At 37.3% G+C, this 25,156-nt stretch overlaps 3 protein-coding genes across 3 annotated transcripts; 2 read left to right on the top strand and 1 right to left on the bottom strand.

Annotated features, from left to right (window-relative positions):
- Nucleotides 1-2,192: 2,192 nt before the first annotated feature.
- On the top strand, nucleotides 2,193-3,901 carry LOTGIDRAFT_175371 (hypothetical protein; the record flags this gene model as incomplete). Its single annotated transcript, XM_009056391.1, has 3 exons — nucleotides 2,193-2,241; nucleotides 3,025-3,651; nucleotides 3,738-3,901. The coding sequence occupies 3 exons, from the start codon at nucleotides 2,193-2,195 to the stop codon at nucleotides 3,899-3,901; spliced, it is 840 nt and encodes a 279-aa protein (XP_009054639.1).
- Nucleotides 3,902-15,548: 11,647 nt separating this feature from the next.
- LOTGIDRAFT_175370 (hypothetical protein) lies at nucleotides 15,549-16,919 on the bottom strand (the record flags this gene model as incomplete). The annotated part of the gene is made up of 1 exon (XM_009056390.1): nucleotides 15,549-16,919. The coding sequence occupies one exon, from the start codon at nucleotides 16,917-16,919 to the stop codon at nucleotides 15,549-15,551; it is 1,371 nt and encodes a 456-aa protein (XP_009054638.1).
- A 5,266-nt stretch (nucleotides 16,920-22,185) lies between these two features.
- LOTGIDRAFT_175369 (hypothetical protein) lies at nucleotides 22,186-23,244 on the top strand (the record flags this gene model as incomplete). The annotated part of the gene is made up of 1 exon (XM_009056389.1): nucleotides 22,186-23,244. The coding sequence occupies one exon, from the start codon at nucleotides 22,186-22,188 to the stop codon at nucleotides 23,242-23,244; it is 1,059 nt and encodes a 352-aa protein (XP_009054637.1).
- Between the last annotated feature and the right edge of the window lie 1,912 nt (nucleotides 23,245-25,156).

Raw genomic sequence — 25,156 nt, 5'->3', positions numbered from 1 at the left:
CATGAAAACCCTTCTCGCTTTTTCCTGAAAAAAGAAAAGGATCGTGCTGTAAAAAAACATATAACTAAAATAATAGACGGGAATAATTATCATACCACCAATAAGGATATCATATCTTCTTTTAGTAACTTTTATTCATCTTTGTTTTCTAGGGAAGATATTGACTTACAAGAAGCCTATAGTTTCCTTGAGGATTTGCCTTCCTTGGATGATCTTGCCAATTTTGACGTTCTTGGCGATGTTCTAGTTCAGCTTTACCATCTTGTTTATGATGCAGAGTCGTTAACATCTTCTAAGAAGTTATCCTACATAACTTTACTCTGCAAGAACTTTGAGCATCCCGAGAGCGTCAAGAATTGGCGCCCTATATCTCTCCTGAACATAGACTACAAGATTTTGTCTTAAGTTTTATCTGTAAGACTTGGAAGGGTTTTAGATGACATTGTCGGGATTGACCAGACCTGTTCTGTTCCAGGAAGATCAATTCTCGACAATGGTCATCTGTTGCGTTCAGTTGTGGACTATGTTCAGGAGAGAAACTTACCTTTAGCGTTCGTCTGTCTGGATCAGGAGAAGGCTTTTGATAGGGTCAGCCATGATTTTTTTATTTTTAACTTTAAAACATTTTAATTTTGGGGCTAATTTCCAAAAGTGGGTACGAATTTTATACAGTGATATTTCCTCGGCTGTGATCGTCAACTAGCATATTTCTCGGTCATTTCAGGTTACACGCTCTGTTCGTCAGGGTTGTAGCCTGTCACCACTGCTTTACATCCTGGTATTGGAACCCTTTTTGTTTCGTGTCCGTAAGGATCCGAAGATCGTTGGTCTTGCTATTCCGGACTGTCCAACGGTTATTGCCAAGCTATCCGTTTATGCCGATGATACCACGGTTATTTGCACTACAGATGCTTCTATCCAGAGAGTTTTTGACGTTTGTCAGCTCTACGGTAGAGCATCTGGTGCTAAACTTAATTTGTCTAAATCTAAAGGATTATTCTTTGGTAAATGGGCGAACCGTGCTGACCATCCCTTCGGCATAAGCTGGATAGAGGGTACTAAGCTGGTGGGTGTTCCTTTCGGTGACGCCACTCGTTTTTGGAGGGAGCTTTTGGATAAGATTCGTAGTTCTTTGAATCTGTTCAAATCTAGACACCTATCACTTTTCGGCAGGTCTACAATTTGTAACATGATAGCTTTGTCAAAGGTGTGGTATGTAGGCTCAGTCCTCATCCTACCTAAGAGTTTCGTTGATAGAGTTCAAAGACTATGTTTCGAGTTCATTTGGCCCTCCAGGAACGAGCCTGTAAGAAGAGATGTAATGTATTCCAGTAAACTTCTTGGGGGCTCTGGGATCATTCACATCTCTTCTAAGTTGAAGGCCATCCGCATTATGCATATAGTGCGAGGCTTTCTGGGTTCCAGTACCAAGTGGTGTTCTTGGCTGAAATTCTGGCTGGGGTTACAGCTGAGGAAATATAACCCCACTCTTTGGAGCAACAGCCAGCCCCATGGATTCTTTTTACCTGTATTTTATGAATATGCTTATTCCAATTTTTTAGAATTTTTAACCATTGCCGAAAAAAATAATATCGATATTAATTTTAATAAACTCACCACGAAATCCATATATGATGTTCTCCTTTTAGACGTCGTTTCTGTGCCAACTGTAGTTGGGGATAATTCGACTGTCAATTTTAGAACAGTCTTTAAACATCTTCATGACAAGGATGTGGACCCCGTGACGAAGGATGTTTCTTTCAAATTGATACATAATGTCCTTCCTTTGGCAGATCGCCTTTATGCCAGGCATCTTTCCAAATATAAAAATTGTGTTTTGTGCAATGCGGGCATAGAGAATATTGAACATTTATTTTTTAACTGTATAGAAGTAAAACCATTATTGAATAAAATCAATGAATGGATAAATATACTTACCCACGGGGTTATTAAAAATCTTACCTTCGATCACATTCGTTTTATGGTTTTACCCAAAATACCAGCTACAGTTCTTTCTTTAGTGTTGATCCTGATGGCGGAATTTAAGTACGCTATTTGTATCAACAGGAATTTAAAAAAATTTGAGCACAAACCAATTAATCAATCGCATACATTTAATTTATTTATTTGAACTGCAGTTATTGGAACTGCGCACCCGCCTGCGCTTTCAATTCCCTTGAGTAGACCTGTAAATGGACCAAAGTGTCGGGTCTAGGAATTGGAAGCGCAGCCGGTTGCGCGGTAAGTAGTTTGCTATCTAAATTCAAAATTTTATTGTATGTTTGTATTATGTTTTTTATTTTTTCAGGTGCTGTGATACAGATCAAGTTTATATTGTAATTTTTATGCTTTTTTATTGTTGTTTATTGTTGAATAAACTTATTAAAAAAGAAAAAAGTACCTGTTCTTATTACGCTTGGGTTTTCTCCAAATATTGAGGATCAGTATCCGGCATAATGCGCAGGGAGAACGCCTCGTTATAAGCCACAATAGAGAAACAAGTTATTGATTATTGATTAAGGTTTCTTTTATTGTTCCGGTGGTAAGGGTCGGACACTTGTGCTCCGACGGCCCGCCAAGCCAACCTAAGGCCTGTTAGGGTTATTTTGATTAGGTTTAAGTTACCATCAGTGTGTGTATGTTTCGTGGATAAAACATGCACACAGCGCCGAACTGTCCAGTTCACACTACTGGCAGCTCTTTCGTGTATGGGCACGAATTCGTTGATTTTTTTTAAAATAATGATGTTGATCCTGACTGTATTGAGTCAATGGGATCTGGTAGACCACCAAAGACTTTTCAGGTGACATTTAAAACGTTTGAACCAGTTCAGTTTTTGTCAGACAATATTACATATGCTACTGTCGGGAAAAACACTCTTTATCTGGTGTTGATCAGGCAAGACTGATAGTAAGATTATTTTGGTTACCTGAATATGTCTCGGACACTGACATTGCCAAATTTTTCACTAGTTTTGGCCTTACAGTGATACTTTCTGAGAGGGAGTATTCTCTCATATTAAAGCCCTGACGCGAAGAATTACTCTTTTTGGAAAGGCAGCAGCATATGACAGTCTTCCTCGTACATCATCAATTTGTGAGAAAGACGTTTTGTTAATTTTGCACGGAAGGCTTCCCATTTGTTTGAAATGCTATAAAGCAGGGCATCTCCGAAAGGAATGTCCTTTAGGGAAACAGCCATATTATGCAAGTGCGGTCAATTCGTCTCGTATTAGTGTCAATAATCATGCTAGTGTTGGTACTAGTGCTCTTGGTGGTGCTGATGCTAGTGCTGGTGTCGGTATTGGTGCTGGTTCAAGGAAAGGACGTTTGGGTTTTGTCCAAGCTTCAACCTTAATTGCCAAAGCCTCTAGGCTTAGTCCTGCAGATTCTCCTCCTCTTTCTTCTACTCATGTTAGGGTGGATGGAGATGGCTTCTTTACCCTCAAAAATATCGCCAACAAGCTAACGTCAACGGAATCCAATTTAATTCTTTTAAGTGTTGAGAACCATTCTCCGCAAGAGACAATTTCGACCAAGAAATTTGCTTTTCAGCCGCCTACTCCCCCGAATAAAAAAATGTTAACACTCAATCAGCTAAGTTGGTTTCTGCAGCGGCAGGAGCAAGTGGTGTTCTTTCAAAGTCATCTAGGTCTGTTTTAAAAACTTCAAACCCGTTTGATATTAGGATAAGCCACATTGACAGCTTGGGTACTGAAACTGATGTTTCTTGTCCAGGTATGCAGGGAAATTTAACAAGGGAAGCTAATGAAAATATAGCTGATGTAGAGCGCATAAACGAGGAATTGTCTAACGCTGGGGGTATTACACCAGGTCAGTGTACTGATGGTGATATAGCTGGATCTAGTGATGAATCCTCTTTGGAGGGGGACATTACATGATTCTCGAATTTTATCTTTTCACCTTTCAATTGTTACCTTTCAGTTATACTATATATAAAAATATCAAAAAATCATAAATTGTAAAGATGGCGCTGAGAATAGCTTCAATTAATTGCAATGGTCTTTAAGGGCCCAATAAAATTCATTATTTACATAATTTTTTAAACCTTGAGCGGTTTGATGTTATTTTTTTTACAAGAGACACATGTCTCAAACATTCAAACTGCAAGACGTTTTGAGCACATTTTGCAATATAAGAGCTTCTGGTCCTTTGGATCAAATCGCAGCTCTGGTACTGCTATTCTTTTAATTTCATCACTTAATTGTAAAATCAATCATTTTCATTTTGATTTAGATGGTCGATTAGTTATTTTGGATATTGATTCCAATGAATGTTCAATCCGTTTCATTAATATTTATTGCCCAAACAAATCGTCAGAGAGGAAAGATTTTATTCATAGTTTGGATAAGTTTCTTGTATCTTCAAGACGAATTTTTCTAGGTGGGGATTTTAATTTTATTTTGAATAATGATTTGGATAAGACTGGCGGTAATATTAGAAGTAAATCATCCAGTGCTGTTGAGTTTAAAAATGTTGTACAACCATTTGATTTTAAAGATGTTTTTAGATTTCATAATCCAAGCTAATCTGTCCAACCTGGAGCAGCTCGTCAGTTGCTTGTAGACTGGATAGGTTTTATGTCAAGTCTGATTTGTTATCTAACACTTATGGTTTTAAGTCACATCCTTTGATATTTTCTGATCACCTCTGTATTTCTTTTTCTGTTAATTTAAACCCTGACATTTCAATCGGAAAGGGTTATTGGAAGTGCAATAACTTGGGTGTAACTTCTTTTAATTTTAATCATGATTTCCGTTTATTTTTTAATACTTTTGCATACCTAGTTTCTGCTGAAGATCTTTCTTTAGAGAATTAGGACATCTTTAAAATTCAAATTAAAACTTTTTGCAAGGAATATCAAAGAAAAACATATTTACAGAGAGATTCTGAAGTTTCTGCTTTACGAGCAGAGTATAGGACTTTAGCTGAGCGCGAGTTGTTGACTCTGGGGATTTTCTGTAGTCGCATTTCGGAAATAAAACATCTGCTTCGCTGCCTGGAGGATGAAAAACTGGATGGTGCTCGGGTTCGGTCAAAGTCAAATGCTATCGAGAATCAGGAAAGACCGTCTCGTTTTTTCTTGAAGAAGGAGCATGACCGTGCTGCCAAGAAGACAATTACTTGTATTTAGGAGGGGGGTTGACTTTTTACCACCAACAGCACGATCATGTGCTCTTTTAGAGCCTTTATTCAACCTTATTTTCGGAGGAGGAAACTGACTTTTCTGAGGCTCGCGAGTTTTCGTCAGATTTGCCCGTTTTGGAACAATCTGTCAAGGAATCTCTTGAAAGTGAAATTTCCAAAGCTGAAATTTTAGCTGCCCTTAAAGGGATGAAGAGTGAAAAATCTCCTGGTCCAGATGGATTAACTAAGGAATTTTATCTCGCCAATTTTGATGTTCTGGTTCGACTTTACAATTTAATTTTTGCTTCTGGAACATTAACTAGTTCCCAGAGTTTTTCATACATAAATTTTTTGTGTAAGGATCTTGGGCATCCCGAAGGTTTTGGCTACTAGGCTAGGGGATGTTATGGACATGTTGGCTTGGATCAGACTTGTGCTGTTCCGGGCAGATCAATCATGGAGAATGCACACCTGTTGAGATCTGTTGTGGACTATGTTAAGGAGAGGAATCTGCCTTGTGCATTTATCTGCCTGGACCAGGACTTTGACCGAGTGTCACATGAGATTTTAAAAATGGATCAGAATCCTCTACTCTAATATTTCATCATCGATTATCGTTAACCAACATATTTCAAGCCCTTTTCAAATCAGTTAGAAAGGGTTGTAGTCTTTCTTTCCCCGCTTATGAATGTACTTGTTTTGGAACCCTTTTTAATTCGCATATGTAATGACCCTGAAATAGTTGGTCTAACCATTCCTGGAACTCCTTCCGTTACTGCCAAACTTTCCGTTTACCGTTTATACCGATGATACGACTATTATTTGCACCACGGATGCTTCCATCCAGAAAGTGTTTGATGTGTGCCGACTTTATGATGGGGCATCTGGAGCAAAACTGAATCTGTCCAAGACTAAAGGTATGTTTTTTGGTAAATGGGCAAGTCGGTCAGGCCATCATTTTGGTATTAGCTTGAGTGCAAGCATCTCAAACCTTTGAGATCCCGGCACTACCGTGTTGGATCTTTGCATCAATTGTTTGTGCAACCTTCTCTTTTTTTTTTTATAAAAAAAGCCGGTCTTTTTTTGAAATTTTAAATAGATAAGTCATTGTTTGTTTTAAATATTTTGTTTGTTTTTAATACCACCATGTGATGTATTACCTGTGATATTGTTTTTAGTGTTTTTTTGTAATCATTAAATGACTGTTTCTGTGATATGGTTTTTATCGTTTATTTTTGTTTTTTTGTTTGTTTTTTTTTTTTTTTGTCACAATGTGACCTTTATGTGATATTGATAAATGTTTTATTGTTTTAGTTTTTTCATTATATAGGTTTGGTGCTGATGCTCCTTAATGCATTTCATGTCATTTCATTTTCAGTTGAAAGTCTGTACGTCGAGGCTAATGAGCCCTCATTGTACGACAGACTGGGCAGACTTTCATTACAGTACACCATTAAAATAGCATCTTTACCACATCATCCTGCTTACCGCCCCGTAGACCTTACTTTGAACATTGGTACGAGGCAAAGCCTCGTCCTATGTCTTCTTTTGGTGTCCGCATTCAACCACGTATGTCAGCGGCTGGTATCAGCCACGACAGTATTACTATTGCGGACTTCGTAATGACCACAACTCGATTGGTCGATTGCTCCATTTCAGTAATAAGAAAACTAAGACAAGCTCTATAGTGTTTCAATCTAAATTTCTAGAACTGAGGTCTAAATATGGGGATTACTCACCTTTCTATACAGATGGATCTAAGGATGGGGATAAGGTAGCAGCCGCTACAGTTACACCATCCGAAGTTCTATCTGTAGCTTTACCATCAGCAGCCTCCATTTTCACAGCAGAACTCATTGCCATTTTACAACAGTGAAACACATTCTGATTGAGTGTAAGCATCTCAAACCTATAAGATCACAGCACTACCGTGCTGTTTCTGTATTTCAGCTTTTTGCGCAACCTTCTCTTTATGAGAAGGTAGTGGCTTTTTTAAAACAAGCAGGTCTTTATTTTAATTATTAAATGTTTTGTTGGTTTTTAATACCACCATGTGGTGTATTATTTGTTTTTAGATATTGTTTTTAGTGTTTTTTTTTTTGTAGTCATTAAATGACTTTTTCTGTGATATGGTTTTTATCGTCTTTTTTGTTATCACTATGTGCCCTTTATGTGATATTGATAGGTGTTTTATTGTTTTAGTTTTTTATTATTTTAACGTATTCTGGAGCTATATAGCCCGTTTGGTGCTAATGCTCCTTAATACATTTCATTTCATTTCATTGCCATTTTACAGGCACTTGAGTTCTTTCAGTCCTCTACATCATTAAAAATATGTATTATATTTTCTCATTGTGAAATAAAAGTGAAATAAAATATTTTGTACCTTAATTGTCTTGACTTGCAGCAAATTGTCAGCATGTTCTTTCGTTGATAAGGTGACAAACCATTCCTCTATTCTGTCCTCTATTCTATAAGTTTCCATAATACCTCAATGGCGCTGTTGTATTTAATACGTAGAGCTTGCTTGACCGCACTGAAAACCATTTCCCTTCCTGTCAATATGTTGCCTGGTCTTTCAATCCTAACCTTTACGTTTCTGTTCACATTGTCATTATCAATATCTGCATCAGTTAGCTCGATCTTACTCAATATCTCACTCATGATGAAAGTTGGTGTTGGTCAGGTTGAAAATACTCAAATCTCTCTCACAGCGTCTTATCCAATGCAAACGTATAACCGGCTGTGACAAACCTTGGATCTTAGTCAAAAGGCCGAGAAGCGATGCCCGTTTAGAGTCAGTTTGGGACCTCATATAAATTTGTATCTTTCCGCGATGGTCTCGACACGGTCGTTCTTTAAAAAAAAAAGAAAAAAAAAGGAAAATAAGGACATAGAAAGAAGATCTTCTCTGTGAACAACGTTTGTTCGTTCTTTCTTTCTTTCTTTTGCACTCAGGCTACGCAAATGCCAGTGCAACCCATTTCGATACATTTAGCAGAGCATTACGTTCTATAATATTCTGGTTTGCACAAGCAGTGTGAGACGTAGGGCAAACGTCGATTTTCAGCAGAGCTGTGAAGCACACGCCTATTTCCCACTTCTGGAAGGTGTACGGCATATGCTAGTAGCAAGCTGGCATGGTAGAAGGGGTAATTCTTTTAATTTGTATTATGAGGGTGGGCCACGCCTGGAAGTACTGCAATACCAGGGCAACCCGTGATGAGGGCGGAGCAAGCTCCGGGCACCCCATCTAGGTCCAAAAATCAGTTTAATATCGAAGTACCCCGATGGGGTACAGAACAGATACTTTTTTTTTCTGTTTGAATAATTTTATTAAAACAAGTATGAAATAAATATACAACAACTATACACTAAAAACACGCGACAGGAACATGCAACACCTGAAAAATAAAAAGGGTTAAAACGTAATATACAAAAATATTCAACAGCAAAGTACTTACCGCTCAACGGCCAGCGCTTTGAAATTCTGAGACAAAACGCTTCGGCCCATTTACATGTCTACACAAGGAAATTGGAAACGCCAGCCAGTGAACGGTTTCATCTGCAATATGAAACTTGATAAAAACAACCACCGAGTAAACGTACCAAAGTTTTGCTAATGCCAAAGTATTACATACGATAGCTCTGCCGAAAATAGACAAGGATCTTTTCTCGAAAAGACTAAAAACATTTGAAATTTTTTTAACATGATTATTCCATACATCATTCTTACATACTCTCCCAAATGGAAACCCAACAATTTTTTGCCAAGAATCCACCCAGGAAATGCCAAAGGGATGGTCGGAACGTGTGGACCATTTCCCAAAATATATCCCTTTGGATTTAAAAAAAATTAAGCTTAGCTCCAGCAGCTCGACAATAAAGACGGTTTAATTCCAGAACACGGCGAATGGAAGAATCTGTCGTACAAATGCACGTAGTATCATCAGCAAAAAGATAAATATTTAGCTCCTGAGAATCACCTGGCAAATTAATACCAACCACAGCAGGATCAGATCGAACCATGATGGCAAAAGGTTCCAAAACAAGGGCATACAATAAAGGTGACAAACTGCATCCCTCCCTCACAGAGCGAGTAACTGCAAAAATCACAGAAATAAAATTGTTAACAATAACTGCTGATGATATATCGGAATATAGAATTCTGATCCATTTTTGAAAAACCGGTCCAAAACCATAGTATTGAAGGGCTAAAAATAGAAATTCGTGAGATACTCGATCAAAGCTTGATCAAGGCATATGAAAGCGCATGGAATATCCTTCTGTTCGACATAATCGACAACAGATCGCAGAACATGACCGTTATCAACAATTGAACGACCGGGTACAGCACAAGACTGATCTGGATGAACCAAAGATGCCATTACTGTACCAAGACGCATAGATAAAATCTTTGATAATATCTTCATATCCACATTCAACAAGGATATCGGACGCCAATTTTTCATGTTCTCTGAGGATCTTGAGGATTTTTACATAAAAGGGAAATATACGGTTGGGAAGGAGAGCGATCCCTGAACAAAAACCTCACCATACATATCAAGCAAATAGTCACCAAGGACGTCAAAGTTAACCAGATAAAACTCCCGTGTTAACCCATCAGAACCCGGAGCTCTGTCACCTTGCATAGCTTGCAAGGCTCTCAAAATATCTGACTTTGTAATGGGTGCATCCAGAAGAAGTCTATCCTCTTCAGACAAAACAGGTACCTTAGAAAGTAACTTATTAGCTAACTCCAGGTCAACTACCTCTGAAGCAACAAGATCGGAGTAAAAATCTCTAAATGCACCCATTATGGTAGCAGTAGACTGGTGATGACCATCTGCTGACTTAATAGATGAAATTAATTTATGTTTGGATCGTACTGTCTCCCTCCGAAAAAACCATCTAGAAGGCAGTTCCTGGTTACTGATTTCATCAGATCGAGGCTAATTCTAGCACCTTCCAAAGATTCTAAATCTAGTCTTTTAATGTGCTGTTTGATATCACCGAGCCTTTCAAATACCGAGCCGGCTGAATCTCCCAGAGAAGAGAGCAAACGATACTCTTTTTCCAAAGATTTCAGCAAATTCCGCTTTACATCAGCACGTTTTCTCCCAAACTCTCTGCAAAACCCACCAACTCTTTCCTTAAAAATATCCTAACGATATAAATTGGAGAAAGATCATTTCTTACTACCTCTAGCATGCCAACATCGCGCCTACCTTAAAGACACAACCGATTTTGTCAATAAAATAAAAAATCTTCGAGTTCCCTCTAATGCTATTTTAATTTCTATCGACGTTTCTTCTATGTATACCAATATCGATAACACTACTGGTTTAACGGCAGTTCGTAAAGCTTTTAATAGAAACCCAGATCCAAACAGACCCGACGATGCAATTCTACAGCTTTTAGAGATTTGTCTTAGTCGAAACGATTTCACATTTAATGGTAAAACATATTTACAAACTTCAGGGACAGCAATGGGCAAACGATTCGTCCCTTCGTACGCAAACCTTTTCATGGCAGAGTGGTAACGTGAGGTGTTGCCCCTCTGTCCACTTGACCCACTTTTTACGGACGCTTTTTGGATGACATTTTTATGGTTTGGACTTATTCTATCGAACAGTTTTGGGAATTCTTTGAAATTCTCAACAACCACCATCCTTCTATCAAACTAACCGCAAACGTGAGTGACAAAAGCATAGACTTTCTCGATACCACAGTCTTTAAGGGAGATTCCATAGCAGAAACAAATAAACTGGATATTAAAATGTATTTCAAAGAAACTGATACTCATCAACTCTTGCACAAGAGCTCCTTTCACCCAAAACATACCTTTTCTGGTATAATTAAGTCACAAGTTTTACGATTTCATCGAATTTGTACAAGATCTTCTGATTTCAACCAAGCCTGTACGATTGTTTTCTCAAAACCGAAAGAGCGTGGGTACTCTAAACGATTTTTACGAAACATAAAAAATTCCACCTTAGCACAGATAGCAGCTAAAAACAGACTTTATGCCGAAGTACCTCCAGGTTTAAGAAGTGCTCCATGTTTGTCCAGTAGATGCAAAACATGTCGCTTTATATCAGAAACTCATTATTTTGTAAGCAACTCTACGAATAAAAGATACCCGATCCAGGAACATCTAACATGTGAACATTCGAATGTAATATATTTAATTTCATGCAAGAAATGCCCCAAACAATATGTAGGAGAAACTAAGAATAATTTACGAACTCGCTTCAATGCTCATAGGTCAGACATCAAATTAAAGAAAGACAAGCCTGTTTCTAATCATTTCAACCTCGACGACCATTCAATAGACGATCTCACCCTAATCCCAATTGAGCGTATAGAAATTGACTTGCCCGAAGATGAAACTACCAAATTCCGTCAATCTAGGGAGGCCCATTGGATTGAGACATTGAATACAGCAAGACCTATAGGACTAAATATTCATCATAATGTAGGCATAGCACCCTTTGTTGTCCCGTTTAATACAACCAGCAATCGAGCAAGCAAGATAGTTCATGCCCACTATAAGATCCTTCAAGAGAAATTCCCCCATGTCTATAAGCAGAAAATGATAGTTGCATATTCAAAAAATAAGAACTTAAATGATAATATTGTTCATAGTAAACTAAAAACAATCAGTACATAACAGATACTATACTTCTCGCCCATCGGGCGAGTTATTTTTTCTAATTTCAGATCAGAATAAGAACAGAAGAAAGCCCAATATCAAGACCCTTAATCCTAATTTCTAAATAAAGTGTCTGCTCCACCCTAGGCCTGTACATTTGGGAGAATCAAACCCTCCCTTCCCCGAAATATAAACATGTAAAAACGATGAAAAATCCTGTTTAAAAGTCGGATTTATCAACAAAGAGTTATTACACTTCCAATAACCTGAGCCTTCAACAGAGATTTTTGAAAATTGACTGAAAAGGTAATACAGTCGTGGTCTGAAAAAGGAACAGGAATATTAAAGAAATCAGAAACAGAACTCTTTAAAACATCAGAAACGTAAAATCTGTCTAATCGGCAAGATACAGATGAACAGTGCCAAGTGGTGCTTATATTGTGAGGATAGATAATTCTAAACACATCAAACAGGGAAAAATCTTGGCAAAGACTTGAAAATTTCTTAGATGTGTCAGAACCTATATTCTTATTGCCACCTATCTTGTCTAAAGTAGTATCATGTACAAAGTTAAAATCACCACCAGTGATTAAAGGTTTAGATGTTAAAAAATAATGAGAAACATCATAAAAAAAAACATGCCTCTCAGCAGCATCATTAGGTGCATATATACAAATAACAATAAATTTATTTAATGTTTTATTGGAATCTTTGTTTAAAAGGATAGCACATCCTTTTGAAAACTGAGTTCCAAAGCTACAAACAAAATCGAAATTGTTTATATTGTTCTGTATCATCTTGCTTGAAGCACAATTAAAAATATGTGTTTCCTGCAAAAAGACAATGTCAAAATTATTTCTAAGCAGGTATTGCTTTATTATTATTATTATTAAGACACTTATAGAGCGCCATCTTTCACAATATGTGCTCAGATGCGCTGTACAATACAATTCATAAAGTATCAACATATTGGTAAAAAGAGCGCTCACCGATAGTTAAAAGTCTGGCTGATTTATGTACAAGTAAAAAGTTATCAGAAGATGAGCGGAGAGTGCGGCTTGGTGTATACATTTCTAATAGTGAAGATAAATAGTGAGGTGCAATATCGTTTAAACATTTAAAAGTTAAAAGGGCGATCTTGAATTGGATTCTAAAGATAATAGGTAGCCAGTGAAGGTCAATTAAAATTGGTGTAATGTGGTCGTGATATTTTTTGCCAGTGATGAGTCGTGCTGCTGCATTTTGAACTTTCTGTAGCTTGTTGGTTATGCGCATTACCGATTAATAATGAATTACAGTTGTCTAAACGGGAGGTGATCAATGCTTGTACTAGAGTTTTAACAGAGGAAGAGGGAATATTTTTACGGATTTTACTAATGTTACGGAGATTAAAAAAGCACAATTTACACACATTATTTACATGAGGTTCCAGGGTTAAATGCTGATCGAAAATAACTCCAATATTTCTAGCTGACGTGACAGGGGATATTACATGACTTCCTATCGATAAAGATACATTTTCATTAACTTTTGATAAAAGATTGCTCGATCCCAGTAGAATGTATTCAGTTTTATCATCATTTAATTTAAGGAAATTATTGTTCATCCATACACGGATATCTTCTATACAGCATTCAATCTTGGATTTACAAATGTTAAAACTATTATTTACAGAGGGTTTAAAAGATAAATATAACTGTGTGTCGTCTGCGTATAAATGAAAATCGAGACCATGTCTGTGAACTATATTAGATAGTGGAGTGGTGTACATACTAAATAAAATCGGTCCCCATTCTGACCCCTATGGCACACCATATTTCAAACATTTTGCATAGGAGGATTTATTGTTTACAATAACAGACTGTGAACGATTCGTTAAATATGATTTCAATAAATCTAAGGCTGAACCATTAATTTTGAAATCATTTGACAGACGGTAGAATAAAACATTGTGGTCAACAGTATCGAATGCTGCAGAAAGGTCAAGAAGCAGGAGTATTACACATTGTTTTTGGTCAATGGACAATAAAATATCGTTCTGAAATTTAAGTAGTGCTGTTTCTGTACTATGGTATTGCCGATATGCACTTTGATAATTACTTAAAAGATTGTTAGTAGATATATAATCGATAAGTTGAATTGAAATACATTTTTCAAGAACTTTAGAGACAAAACTAAGATTGGATACTGGCCTGTAATTCTTGTCTTGATCAGGATCAAGGGAAGATTTTTTAATTAAAGGAATAACATGGGCATGTTTATATATATCTGGAAAACATCCAGTATCAATGGAATTATTTATAATATCACAGATTGATGGAAGACATTCATTAAAATGAGTTGCCTTTAAATTGGCATCTCCGATGAGATATATATCATCTAATTTTGAGGAGCGTATTGAAGAACGCAGCACATCCCTGTCCAAAGTTTTGAATTTACGAAATGAAACCAGTTTCCTTTCACATTGAGACTTTCGTATGTTGAGATTAAAATTAACGGGAAAGTGATCAGATAGGAGTTTGTCATTGACGTCTATATTATTAATCAAGTGATCGCTTTCTCTAGTTATTATAATATCCAGTGTATGTCCTCTATCATGTGTAGGGTTGGTCACGTGTTGGGTTAGAGAATGTGTTTGAAGAACTTCGTGAAATCGAACAGTGAATGGGTTTTTGATATCGTCCACATGACAGTTAAAATCGCCGACTATGACCGGTTCAATGCGGCAACTGGCCAATTGATTTATCAAATCAGGAAATTCATCGATAAACTTTGATTGAAGTTTGTTGTCTGGGGGTCTATACAATACAATGACTCGAAACTTAGTGTCAAAAGAGTCAACAACACAATCCACATATTCAAATGATGAGTATGACGTTTGTTTACAGGTTTGAAACTTTAATGATGATTTGTGTATGAGAGCTACCCCACCACCACTGCGGGACAATCTTGGTTTATTCTGTATGGAATACCCAATGGGTATCAATGAAGAAAGAACCACTTCATCGTTGGCACCTAGCCAGGTTTCAGTGATGGCGAGTATATCAATATCATGTTCGCATATAAAATCGTTAAGTTCTATAGCCTTGTTTCTAACTGATCTGGCGTTCACTAACGTCATCTTCAAATTAGGAATAACCGTGGGCGGATCTTTTACATGAGTAAGATGCGAAAAATTATTGTGATTTACCGTATTATTAAGAAATTTTATGTCGTTTTCCGGTCGATCTGAAATCACTACTTGTATTCTTCTGATCCGATTTTTTCCAGAGGAGCAGCCCCTTCGAGTCTTTTTGCCTTTAATAATGTCAGATGTAGCATTTTGTAGAGAATTACACTCAGATTTAGTTAAAATGTTACTGTTGCTTTTTAATAAAAGCTGATCCCTGGTGTAAGTGAGTTGAGTGAACATAATGAGTAGAAAACACGGTGATAAAAATAGTAACAAATTTGACAGGTCAGTCAAAGTCATTGATTTCATGCTTCATCGGTCACTAATCAGTTCAATAAAATATTTCAACTAGCAAATAACTTCAAAATATACATAATTCTACCATTTAAGTCGCAAATATGGAATCTCCAATCCTTTAGCAAGACACTGGCACAACTTTTGATAACAAAAATACAGGATAAACAAATTAATTTTGACTAAACTTATCAGAGACACAGAGGGCAGCCATCAGCGCACCACTATCTCTGTTAGAATTAAAAGAAAAACTTTATTGGACGTTAAAAGTCCATTTACATTAATGGAACTTATTTTTATCATTATATGTACTATTGGAAACACCAATAACGAGTATAGAAAAATAAAGACAGAAACGTGAAACATAAAGTAAAAAATTATGTAGGAAGATCCTCCACAGAGGAGTCTTCACCAATATCTTCATCGTAGAGAAACGACCTGAAGTATCACCTCCATTTAATTCCCTTTTTAATTTGGCAATATCAGCCAAAGTACTAGAATGATCCATTTCCGGATCAGATTCAGAAATTTCACCCTCATCATCACCGGACTTCTCTACAAAGTCGTCTACCATCATATCACCAGAAAACTCTGGCAACACAACATCAGGTGTGATAACGTTAGATGTGACGGTGTCAACTAATGCAACATCAGTTTCACATCCCACAGCGACTTTAGAGACTTCTGTTGGTGAACTTTTAACCAACTCTACACTATTGGCACCAGCTGCCGCAGGTGCTAACATCTTTGACAAATGATTTACTTTCTTCTTTGGTGGAGAATTTAGAGGTTTCCTCCCCTCAGAAGATATTTGAACAATACGAGGATCTTCGGTACTGATCAACGAAACATTAGACTCAGACAGAGTCCTCTTCTTGGATGTGTTTTTTGGTTTAACAAAACCATCCTTGTCCACGCGAGTATCAAACAATTCGACGTGGATAGGTGGTAAAGGGGGGGAAAGCGATGAATTCTTCGCTAACAATTTCTTTACAGATGTTATTTGCCTAGAAGTGTTATAAGGAGGAGCCCGACTACCAGAGGCAACACCAGCATACGAAAGAGTGCCAGACTGTCTCGATAAAGGACATTCCTTTCTCATATGACCTGCTTGATAGCACTTTAAACATATGGGAGGCCTCCCCTGGAGGATCATCAACACATCCTTGCCACATATGGAGGACGTATGCGGCAAAGAATCAAAAGCAGAAGACCGACCTTCTACTAAAACCCGACGGGTTAATGTTCTTATATGTTTAATCCCGTCGGCAAGATGAAACTCTCTTTGAACTGAATTGACATTTAGCCCAAAAGACTTAAAAAAAGAAGTTTTATCTTTATCTGAAATATATTCTGGTAGCCAGAATAAACGAACAGTTAACCTGGAACGGTCACAGCCCGAAACAGTATAGATATTGTTTCCTATGTGTGCTGTGTTGTGACGGTTCACAAAAGACTCAGAAATTCCCTCATCATCAAAAGTGACTTGAAAAATTTTGTTAGAGCGGTCAGAGCCCATAGATACAATCCGCTGAGGATCAATATGATTCTTCTCCAAAAAGCGGACAAAATCATGGCCATATATAAATTGGTTCCCAGACGATTGAACCAATTGTAACGTCCGCCTTTGATTAATTGTTTTGGAATCCATCGCTAGATGAAAACAAAACAATAAAATTATAATGGAAAAAAGAATCTTCCTTAGTGGAAAGGAACCAGGAACAAACCTAAACCCACTCAAAATACATGATTACAAGAATCATGTTAAACCTTAAAAGGGCCTAAGATGGACTTAACGGGCCGTCGGAGCACAAGTGCCCGACCCTAACCACCGGAACAAGAAAGAAACCTACTGAAAAACTGTTTCTCTACTGCGGCTATATTGAGGTGTTCTCGCTGCGCATAATGCCGGATACTGATCCTCAATATTTGGAGAAAACCCAAGCGTAATAAGAACAGATACTACACTTTGATCTTAGCCAAAAGGCCGAGAAGCGATGCCCGCTTTCAGTCAGTTTGGGACCTCATATAAATTTGTACCTTTCCGCGATGGTCTCGACACAGTCGGTCTTTAAAAAAAAAGAAAAAAAAAAGGAAAATAAGGACATAGAAAAAAGATCTTCTCTGTGAACAGCGTTCGTTCGTTCTTTCTTTCTTTCTTTTGCACTCAGGCTACGCAAATGCCAGTGCAACCCATTTCGATACATTTAGCAGAGCATTACGTTCTATTAATGTTCTGGTTTGCACAAGCAGTGTGAGACGTAGGGCAAACGTCGATTTTCAGCCGAGCTGTGAGGCACACGCCAATTTCCCACTTCTGGAAGGTGTACGGCATATGCTAGTAGCAAGCTGGCATGGTAGTAAGGGGGAATTCTTTTCATTTGTATTATGAGGGTGGGCCACGCCTGGAAGTACTGCAATACCAGGGCAACCCGTGATGAGGGCGGAGCAAGCTCCGGGCACCTCATCTAGGTCCAAAAATCAGTTTAATATCGAAGTACCCCGATGGGGTACGTATCAGATATTAAGCTGATAAAAACAGATACTTTTTTTCATATATACAACAAATATTTACAATAAAAACACGCGAATGGAATACTGAAAAGGAAAAAGACAACATAAAACAAAGAAATTTTGGAGCTAATTACTTACTATGAAACTGAATGCGCTCCCACTTCCGAGACCCGACACTTCGGTCCTTTTACGAGTCTACTCAAGGGAAATGAGAACGCAGCCAGGTGCACAGTTTCATCGCTCAGAAGCCAATACAGAATTTTGAAATTTTACAAAATCAAAAATTAATTATGAAGTAAATAAAAGGAGCCAAAATGGATCACAGCACCTGAAATATAAAAAAATATAAAAATACAACATACAATAGAATTTTGAATTTTGATAACAAAATGCTAGCTGTGCAACCGGTTGCACTTCCAATTCCGAGACCCGACACTTTGGACCATTTACAGGTCTACTCAAGGGAATTGAAAGCGCAAGCGGGTACACAGTTTCATTAGCTAAAAAAAAAAAAAAAAAAAAAAAAAAAAAAGCCAAAATCAAATTTTTTAAAAATAAATATAGTTAAACAATCAATCAGGTAGATAGTCAAAGAGGTAAGTATTCCATAAACGATCAGGTAATGAAATAGGTAAGTATAATACCTATAATAATAATATAATAATAATAAGGGATTAGGCAAAAAGAAAAAGAAGTAATAAGTGAGTAATAATTAAAATTGAAAGTTTAAATTACCCCCTTCAAGCGTGCAAAAAGTGGCATCCAGGCACCATAAGGATCTAAAACCTGATTCAGGTAGACGACACTTGTCGGCTTTTATATGAAATTTTAAACGTGAAATAAACACATTTGTTATATCGTGAGAAAAAAACGCACTTATGTTCGAACTTCTTAATATTCCTGTAAAACGAAATGACATATTTAAATTCTGATAAAATGACAAGACAAATAGAGAGGACTTAAGAAGTTAGTTTGGGAAAATTTAAAAACCTAATCATTTCAAAAGTTAGAACAGAAATGGAACCAGAGCTAATTGTCTTCAGCCAGGTAGATATTTGACTTAGTAATGGTTGAAGTAGGGGACAAAGATAAAATAAATGTTGTATATTTTCAATTTCAGTATTACAGAGAATGCAAGTTTTATATTTTGAAAGATGTCTGTCGTAAAGGCGATCTGCAAGAGGAAGAGCATTGTGAATTAAACTGTAAGAAATAGTTTTAGTTATCGGATTTATATTTTTGTGATGTAAATTTTTATAACAGGCAGTGAAGTCAATGGTGGGATAATCTTTCAGAAAAGAAGGCACTGTAACGATTTCTAATAGAAAAGTTTGATATATACTTACAACAGATAATTTCTTAAAATCAATGTCTATTTGGTTCTTGTGGGAAATATCTAAAAACTCTATAAAATCAGTATATGCTATTTAATAAAACTGGGGTAAGTGGAAGCCATGTGGTTGGAGGTTTGAAAGTAGAGAAGAATTGTGCTTGCTTAACTGTAAGCCAAGCCAAAAACGAAACCAAGAAAAACATTTTGCATCAATGCCCTGAACTAAATGAAATACTCTGAGAGCTTTTAATTTGGAAGAAATGTGTATGATCCCTATGCCACCTAAGGACTTGTCAGAATATAAGATATTTCTTCGAATTGGTTCATTTTTTGAAGGCCATAAAAAGCTAAAACACAAACGTTGAATTTTGATAATGAATTGTTTTGGAGGAACGATAATTGAGCAAACATACCATAGCTTAGAAAGAGCAATAGTATTAAAAATCGTTGCTCTACCAAAAATTGACACGGAACGAGACTTAAATAGATTTTAAGAATTGTCAATTTTTTTATGTAAGGAATCCCAGAAATTATCATTATTACCAAAAGGAACCCCAACCAGCTTACCACCATCTATCCAGCTTATGCCGTGGTCAGACCGACTAGCCCATTTCCCAAAAAACATTCCTTTAGTCTTGGACAAACTAAGTTTTGCACCAGATGCCCTACCATAGAGTTCACACACATCAAAGACTCTGCGGATAGAAGCATCCGTGGTGCAAAAAACAGTCGTGTCATCGGCATAAACTGATAGCTTGGCAGAAACTGGCGGGGAACCCGGAATAGTGACACCCACTATGTCAGGATCTTTCCGTACACGGATTCAGAATGGCTCTAAAACTAAAATATATAGCAACGGTGAAAGGCAGCAACCCTGACGTACAGAACAGGTCACAGGAAAAGGCTTAGAAATATGTTGGTTGATAATCACCGAAGAAGAAATATTGAAATACAGAATTTGTATCCACTTCTGGAATTTTGGACCAAAATTATAGTTAAAAAGACAAGAGAATAAAAATTTATGAGACACCCTGTCGAAAGCTTTCTCCTGGTCCATCCAGACAAAAGCACAAGGCAAATTCCTCTCCCGAACATAGTCCACAACAGATCTTAAAAGATGGGCGTTATCTAAGATTGATCTGCCCGGGACCGCACAAGTCTGATCTAGGCCAACAATATTATCTAACACGCCACCCAAACGAGTAGACAAGACCTTCGAGATAATCTTATAATCCAAGTTCAGGAGAGAGATAGGTCGCCAATTCTTGACACTCTCGGGTTGAGAAGGCTTTTTACAAAGAAGAGTAATAAAAGACAAACTTTGGGAAGATGATAACAATTCAGAAGAAAATATAAGTTGATACAGACGGAAAAGTACATCACCGAGAATGTCAAAATTGGCAAGGTAAAATTCCTTAGTCAGTCCATCTGGACCAGGAGACTTCTCACTTTTCATGTTCTTTAGAGCAGAATGGATCTCCTCTTTGGATATATCTCCCTCAAGAGAATCTCTTATGGGGGTACTCAAAGAGGGCAGATCTGATAAAAAATCATCAAGGGGAAAATCTGCATCTTCCTTCTTAAAAAGTGACGAATAAAAGGATGTAAAAGCCTGCATGATCGTGCTGTTGGTAGTACACTGCCGATCACCATCCTGAATGAAAGTTATTGTCTTTTTGGCAGCACGATCATGCTCCTTTCTAAGGAAAAAACGGGATGGGTTTTCTCTGTTTTCAATGTCATCGAACCTTGACCGAATACGAGCACCGTTAATCCCCTCGTCCTCCACACTCCGAAGGTGGTTTCGAAGTTCAGACAGACGAGATGAACAACTACCGGGAGCAGCAAGCTCACGCTCAGCCAAGGCCTTATACTGCGATTTTAAGATAGATAATCCCCTTTGTTTCTTACTTCTTTCCCTTAATTGGAATTCCTTACAAAATATAGAAATATAAAATTTAAAAAGGTCCCAGTTTGACAAGGAGAGACCAACATCAGATATTAAATGTGAAAAGGCATTAGAAAGGGAGCGAAACTCTAGAATAAAACCTGAGGAGGTAACTCCTGAGTTATTACATTTCCAATAACCCTTACCAATAGAAATGTTCTGGTTGAGATTGATATTAAACGAAATTCCAAAGTGATCACTGAAAATTAAAGGATGAGTTTGAAAATGATGTGTGTTTAAAAGTGTACTAGATCTTATATAAAATCTGTCAAGCCTATAAGAGACTGACAAACTACTCCATGTTGGGAGTGATTTATTTGGATACTGAAATTTGAATACATCCTTTAAATCAAAATCGGTTAATATATTACGAAAAATAGCTGAAGTTGACGAAATTCGGTCTTTGTTTCCACCTTCCTTGTCTAAATCATTATCTAGAACAAAATTAAAATCCCCTCCAAGTACCAAAAGTCTCGAAGTAACAAAAAAATGTTCGAGACTGCGGATAAAAACATTCCTCTCCGACGGTATATTCGAACAGTAAACATTTATAAAAAGTATCGCACAATTATTTACAGTTGCGTCTAGAACATCCAAACCCCCATCAAGGTCAAAATAAAAATGATCAATACAGAATCCTATAGAAGGTTTTAACAAAATAGCTGTTCCAGAACTCCTATTGGAACCAAAAGACCAGAAACATTTATGTTGCAAGACTTGCTCAAAATACCTGGCTGTTCTAAGATTAGAGACGTGGGTCTCTTGTAAAAAGACTACATCGAAACGTTCTAAGAGTAAAAGATCATTTTGGCTAAGATCAAAGTGTAGTATCTGTTCTTACGCTAGGGTTTTACTCAAGTAATGAGGATTAGTATCCGGCATTAATGCGTAGCGAGAACGCCTCATTACAGCCACATAGAGAAACGACTTTGAGTAGTTTTCGTTAGCTGTTCCGGTGGTAAAGGTCGGGCACTTGTGCTCCGACGGCCCGCTAAGCCCACCCAAGGCCTGCTAAGGGTTACAGGGCTCTTGTAGCTCTGTTTTTTCTGTTCGGGTGTTAAATACTTCCAGTTACAGAGATAGGCTTTTCTGGTTACGGAAGTTTTTCTTTTTGTTCTAACTATGGATATCAAATCTAGTATCCAAGGTAGAACTATTCAATTTTCACAGACCACAGGGAATCAATTTGTCTACGGACATGACTTTGTTAAGGTTTTGGAAGAAAGTTATGTTGATCCCCAGAGGATTGTTTCTATGGGTTCTGGACGATCCAACAGAATATTCCAAGTTACTGTAAATGATGAAAAAGTATCAGAACGTTTTATAGATAGTCATCATACTGTGTCAATTGGGAAAAATGTTTATTCTGTTTCTGCTTGCAACAAATCGCGATTGATTGTTAGGTTGTTCTGGCTTCCTGAATATATATCGGATATTGATATATCTTCATTTTTCAAATCCTTTGGGTTGAGTGTCGCCTCTATACAGAGAGAGTTCCATCTAGCGGACGGGTTAAAGCATATAAGAACGTTAACTCGTCGTGTTTTGGTAGAAGGTCGCTCTTCGTCTTTTGACACTTTACCACATACATCATCAATATGTGGGAAAGAAACATTATTAATTTTGCAAGGAAGGCCACCAGTTTGTCTTAAATGTTATAAGGCGGGACACTTCAGGAAGGAATGTCCGTTAAGTAAACAACCTTCTTATGCCAATGCTCTTTTTTCGTCTGGTGCTGGTGCTAGTGCTGGTGTTGGTGCTCGTAAAGGTGCTTTTAGTAGTGTTGATTCGATTAAAGGAAGACCAGGTTTCGTACAAGCCTCAACTATTGTGTCTAAGCCTTCTAGACTGCCTCGTCCTGCTGTTTCTCCTCCTCCTCTCCCTACTCACGTCACGTTGTATGAGGATAGACTGGATGGTGATGGGTTTTATACACCCAAGAATAATGCCAAAAAGCTGACTTCATCAGAGTCAAATTTAGTGTCTGTTAATGTTGCGAACTCTTCTCATGAGGAAATTGTTTCCACAAAGAAATTTGCATTTCAACCTCTTACACCCCCAAATAGAAAAGATACAAATCTTCAATCCACAAAATTTGCTTGTGCGGCAGCTGGGGCTAATAGTGTTCGTCTGAAATCTGTGTTCGTCCGCGTCCAAATCTTCTGTAGGACGTGGCACTGATGATAGTAGTTCATCTGCTATTGATATTATTGCAGCTGATGCCATTTTAACACGATCATCTGTCGATATGCCGGTGGAGGTTTCCATGGTTGAAAAGTCTGATTCTGCTGGAATTTCCGATTTTGAATCGGAAATGGATCAGTCCGGGAGTCTGCAGGACATCGCAGATGTTGTAAAACTCAAAAGGGAATTATCTAGATGTCAATCCAGGTCAGGGCAATCATCTAATGATGAGGTTGATGTCAGTGAAGAATCCTCTGAGGAGGATCTTCCTATGTAATTTTTTGTACTTTATTGAATCCATGGATATTGTAATGGATGATATTAACCCTGTTGAAATGGTCAGTGATGTTATGGATAATTTAGCTGACACTGAAAAGCTAAATGATATCCTAAGTAGCATGACTCCTGGTCGGTCGACCGATGGGGAGGGGTTCGGATCGGCTGAAGAGTCTTTTGAAGACTCTCCGATTTGATTTCTTTTTTACTGGTTTTTGATAATGTACCTATATATACTTATCTGTAGATGACACTCAATGTTTCATCCATTAACACAAATGGTTTGTTAGGATTTAATAAAATCCATTATTTATATAACTTTTTAGCCCTTGAACGTTTCGATGTTGTTTCCCTACAAGAAACACACGTTTTTAATTTAAAAATTGGAAGAAAGTTTGAACATATTTTACAGCAGTATAAATCTTTTTGGTCCTTTGGGTCTAATTATAGCTCTGGTTCTGCCATCCTCTTAAAAACTCTTTAAGATATATAGTTCATCATTTTCATTTTGATTTAGAAGGCCGTTTTGTTTATATCGATGTTGATATAAATGACTGCCCATTACGTTTTATAAATATTTATTGTCCTAACAAACCATCTGATAGAAATGATTTTATTCGTCATCTTGAGAGTTATTTAGTCTCCTCAAGATGTATTATTTTAGGTGGTGATTTTAACTTTGTTCTAAATAGTGTTTTAGATAAAACTGGTGGTAATGTTGATAAAATATCGTCAAGTTCTTCCACTTTCAAGAACCTAATTTCACAGTTTAGTTTTAAAGATGTCTTCCGTTTTCATTTCCCTAATAAAGTTCTTGATACCTGGAGCAGCTCTTCGGTATCTTGTAGACTGGACAGATTTTATATACCATCTAATAAACTTTCTGGTACACATGATTTTCAAGTACAGCCTCTTATATTTTCTGATCACTCTTGTGTTTCTTTTAAATTGAGTTTAAATCCAACAGTTTCTATAGGTAGAGGTTACTGGAAGTGTAACAGCTCCAGTGTTATTTCCTCTGATTCACATTTCAATTTCGCTCTTTTTTAATTCATTTTCGTATCTAGTATCTGAAAAAGAACTTTCTTTGTTAAACTGGGATATTTTTAAAGGCTATATAAAAACATTTTGTAAGGAGTTTCAGAAAAGTTTAAACATACAGAGAAACGCAGATATATCTACATTAATACGAGAATATAGGGACTTGACTGAGCGGGAGATGCTCAACCCGGGCCTTTTCTCTGCTCGTGTCTCAGAGATAAAGCATCATCTTTGTTCTCTTGAGGACGAGAGAGTGGATGGTGCTCAGATCATGTCTAGATCTGCTGTTATTGAAAATAAAGAACGACCATCTAGTTTCTTTTTTAAAAAAGAGATGATCGTGCTGCCAAAAAAACAGTTACCTGTATTCAGGAAGGCGATAATTCTTTTACCACCAACAGCACGATCATGAAATCTTTTGTATCCTTTTATTCAAACCTGTTTCATAAGGAGGACATTGATCTTACGGAGGCTGGTCGCTTCCTGGCAGGTCTGCCCTCTCTCAGTGACTCTGTGAGAGATTCACTGGAGGGAGAGATATCCAGGAGTGAATTCTCTCAGCTCTTTCTTCCATGAAGAGTGAGAAGTCTCC

This window comes from Lottia gigantea, assembly GCF_000327385.1.
Source record: "Lottia gigantea unplaced genomic scaffold LOTGIsca_273, whole genome shotgun sequence".
NCBI classification, from domain to species: domain Eukaryota; kingdom Metazoa; phylum Mollusca; class Gastropoda; family Lottiidae; genus Lottia; species Lottia gigantea.
Note: the sequence above shows the minus strand (reverse complement) of the source record. Positions and strands in the feature narration are given on the sequence as shown.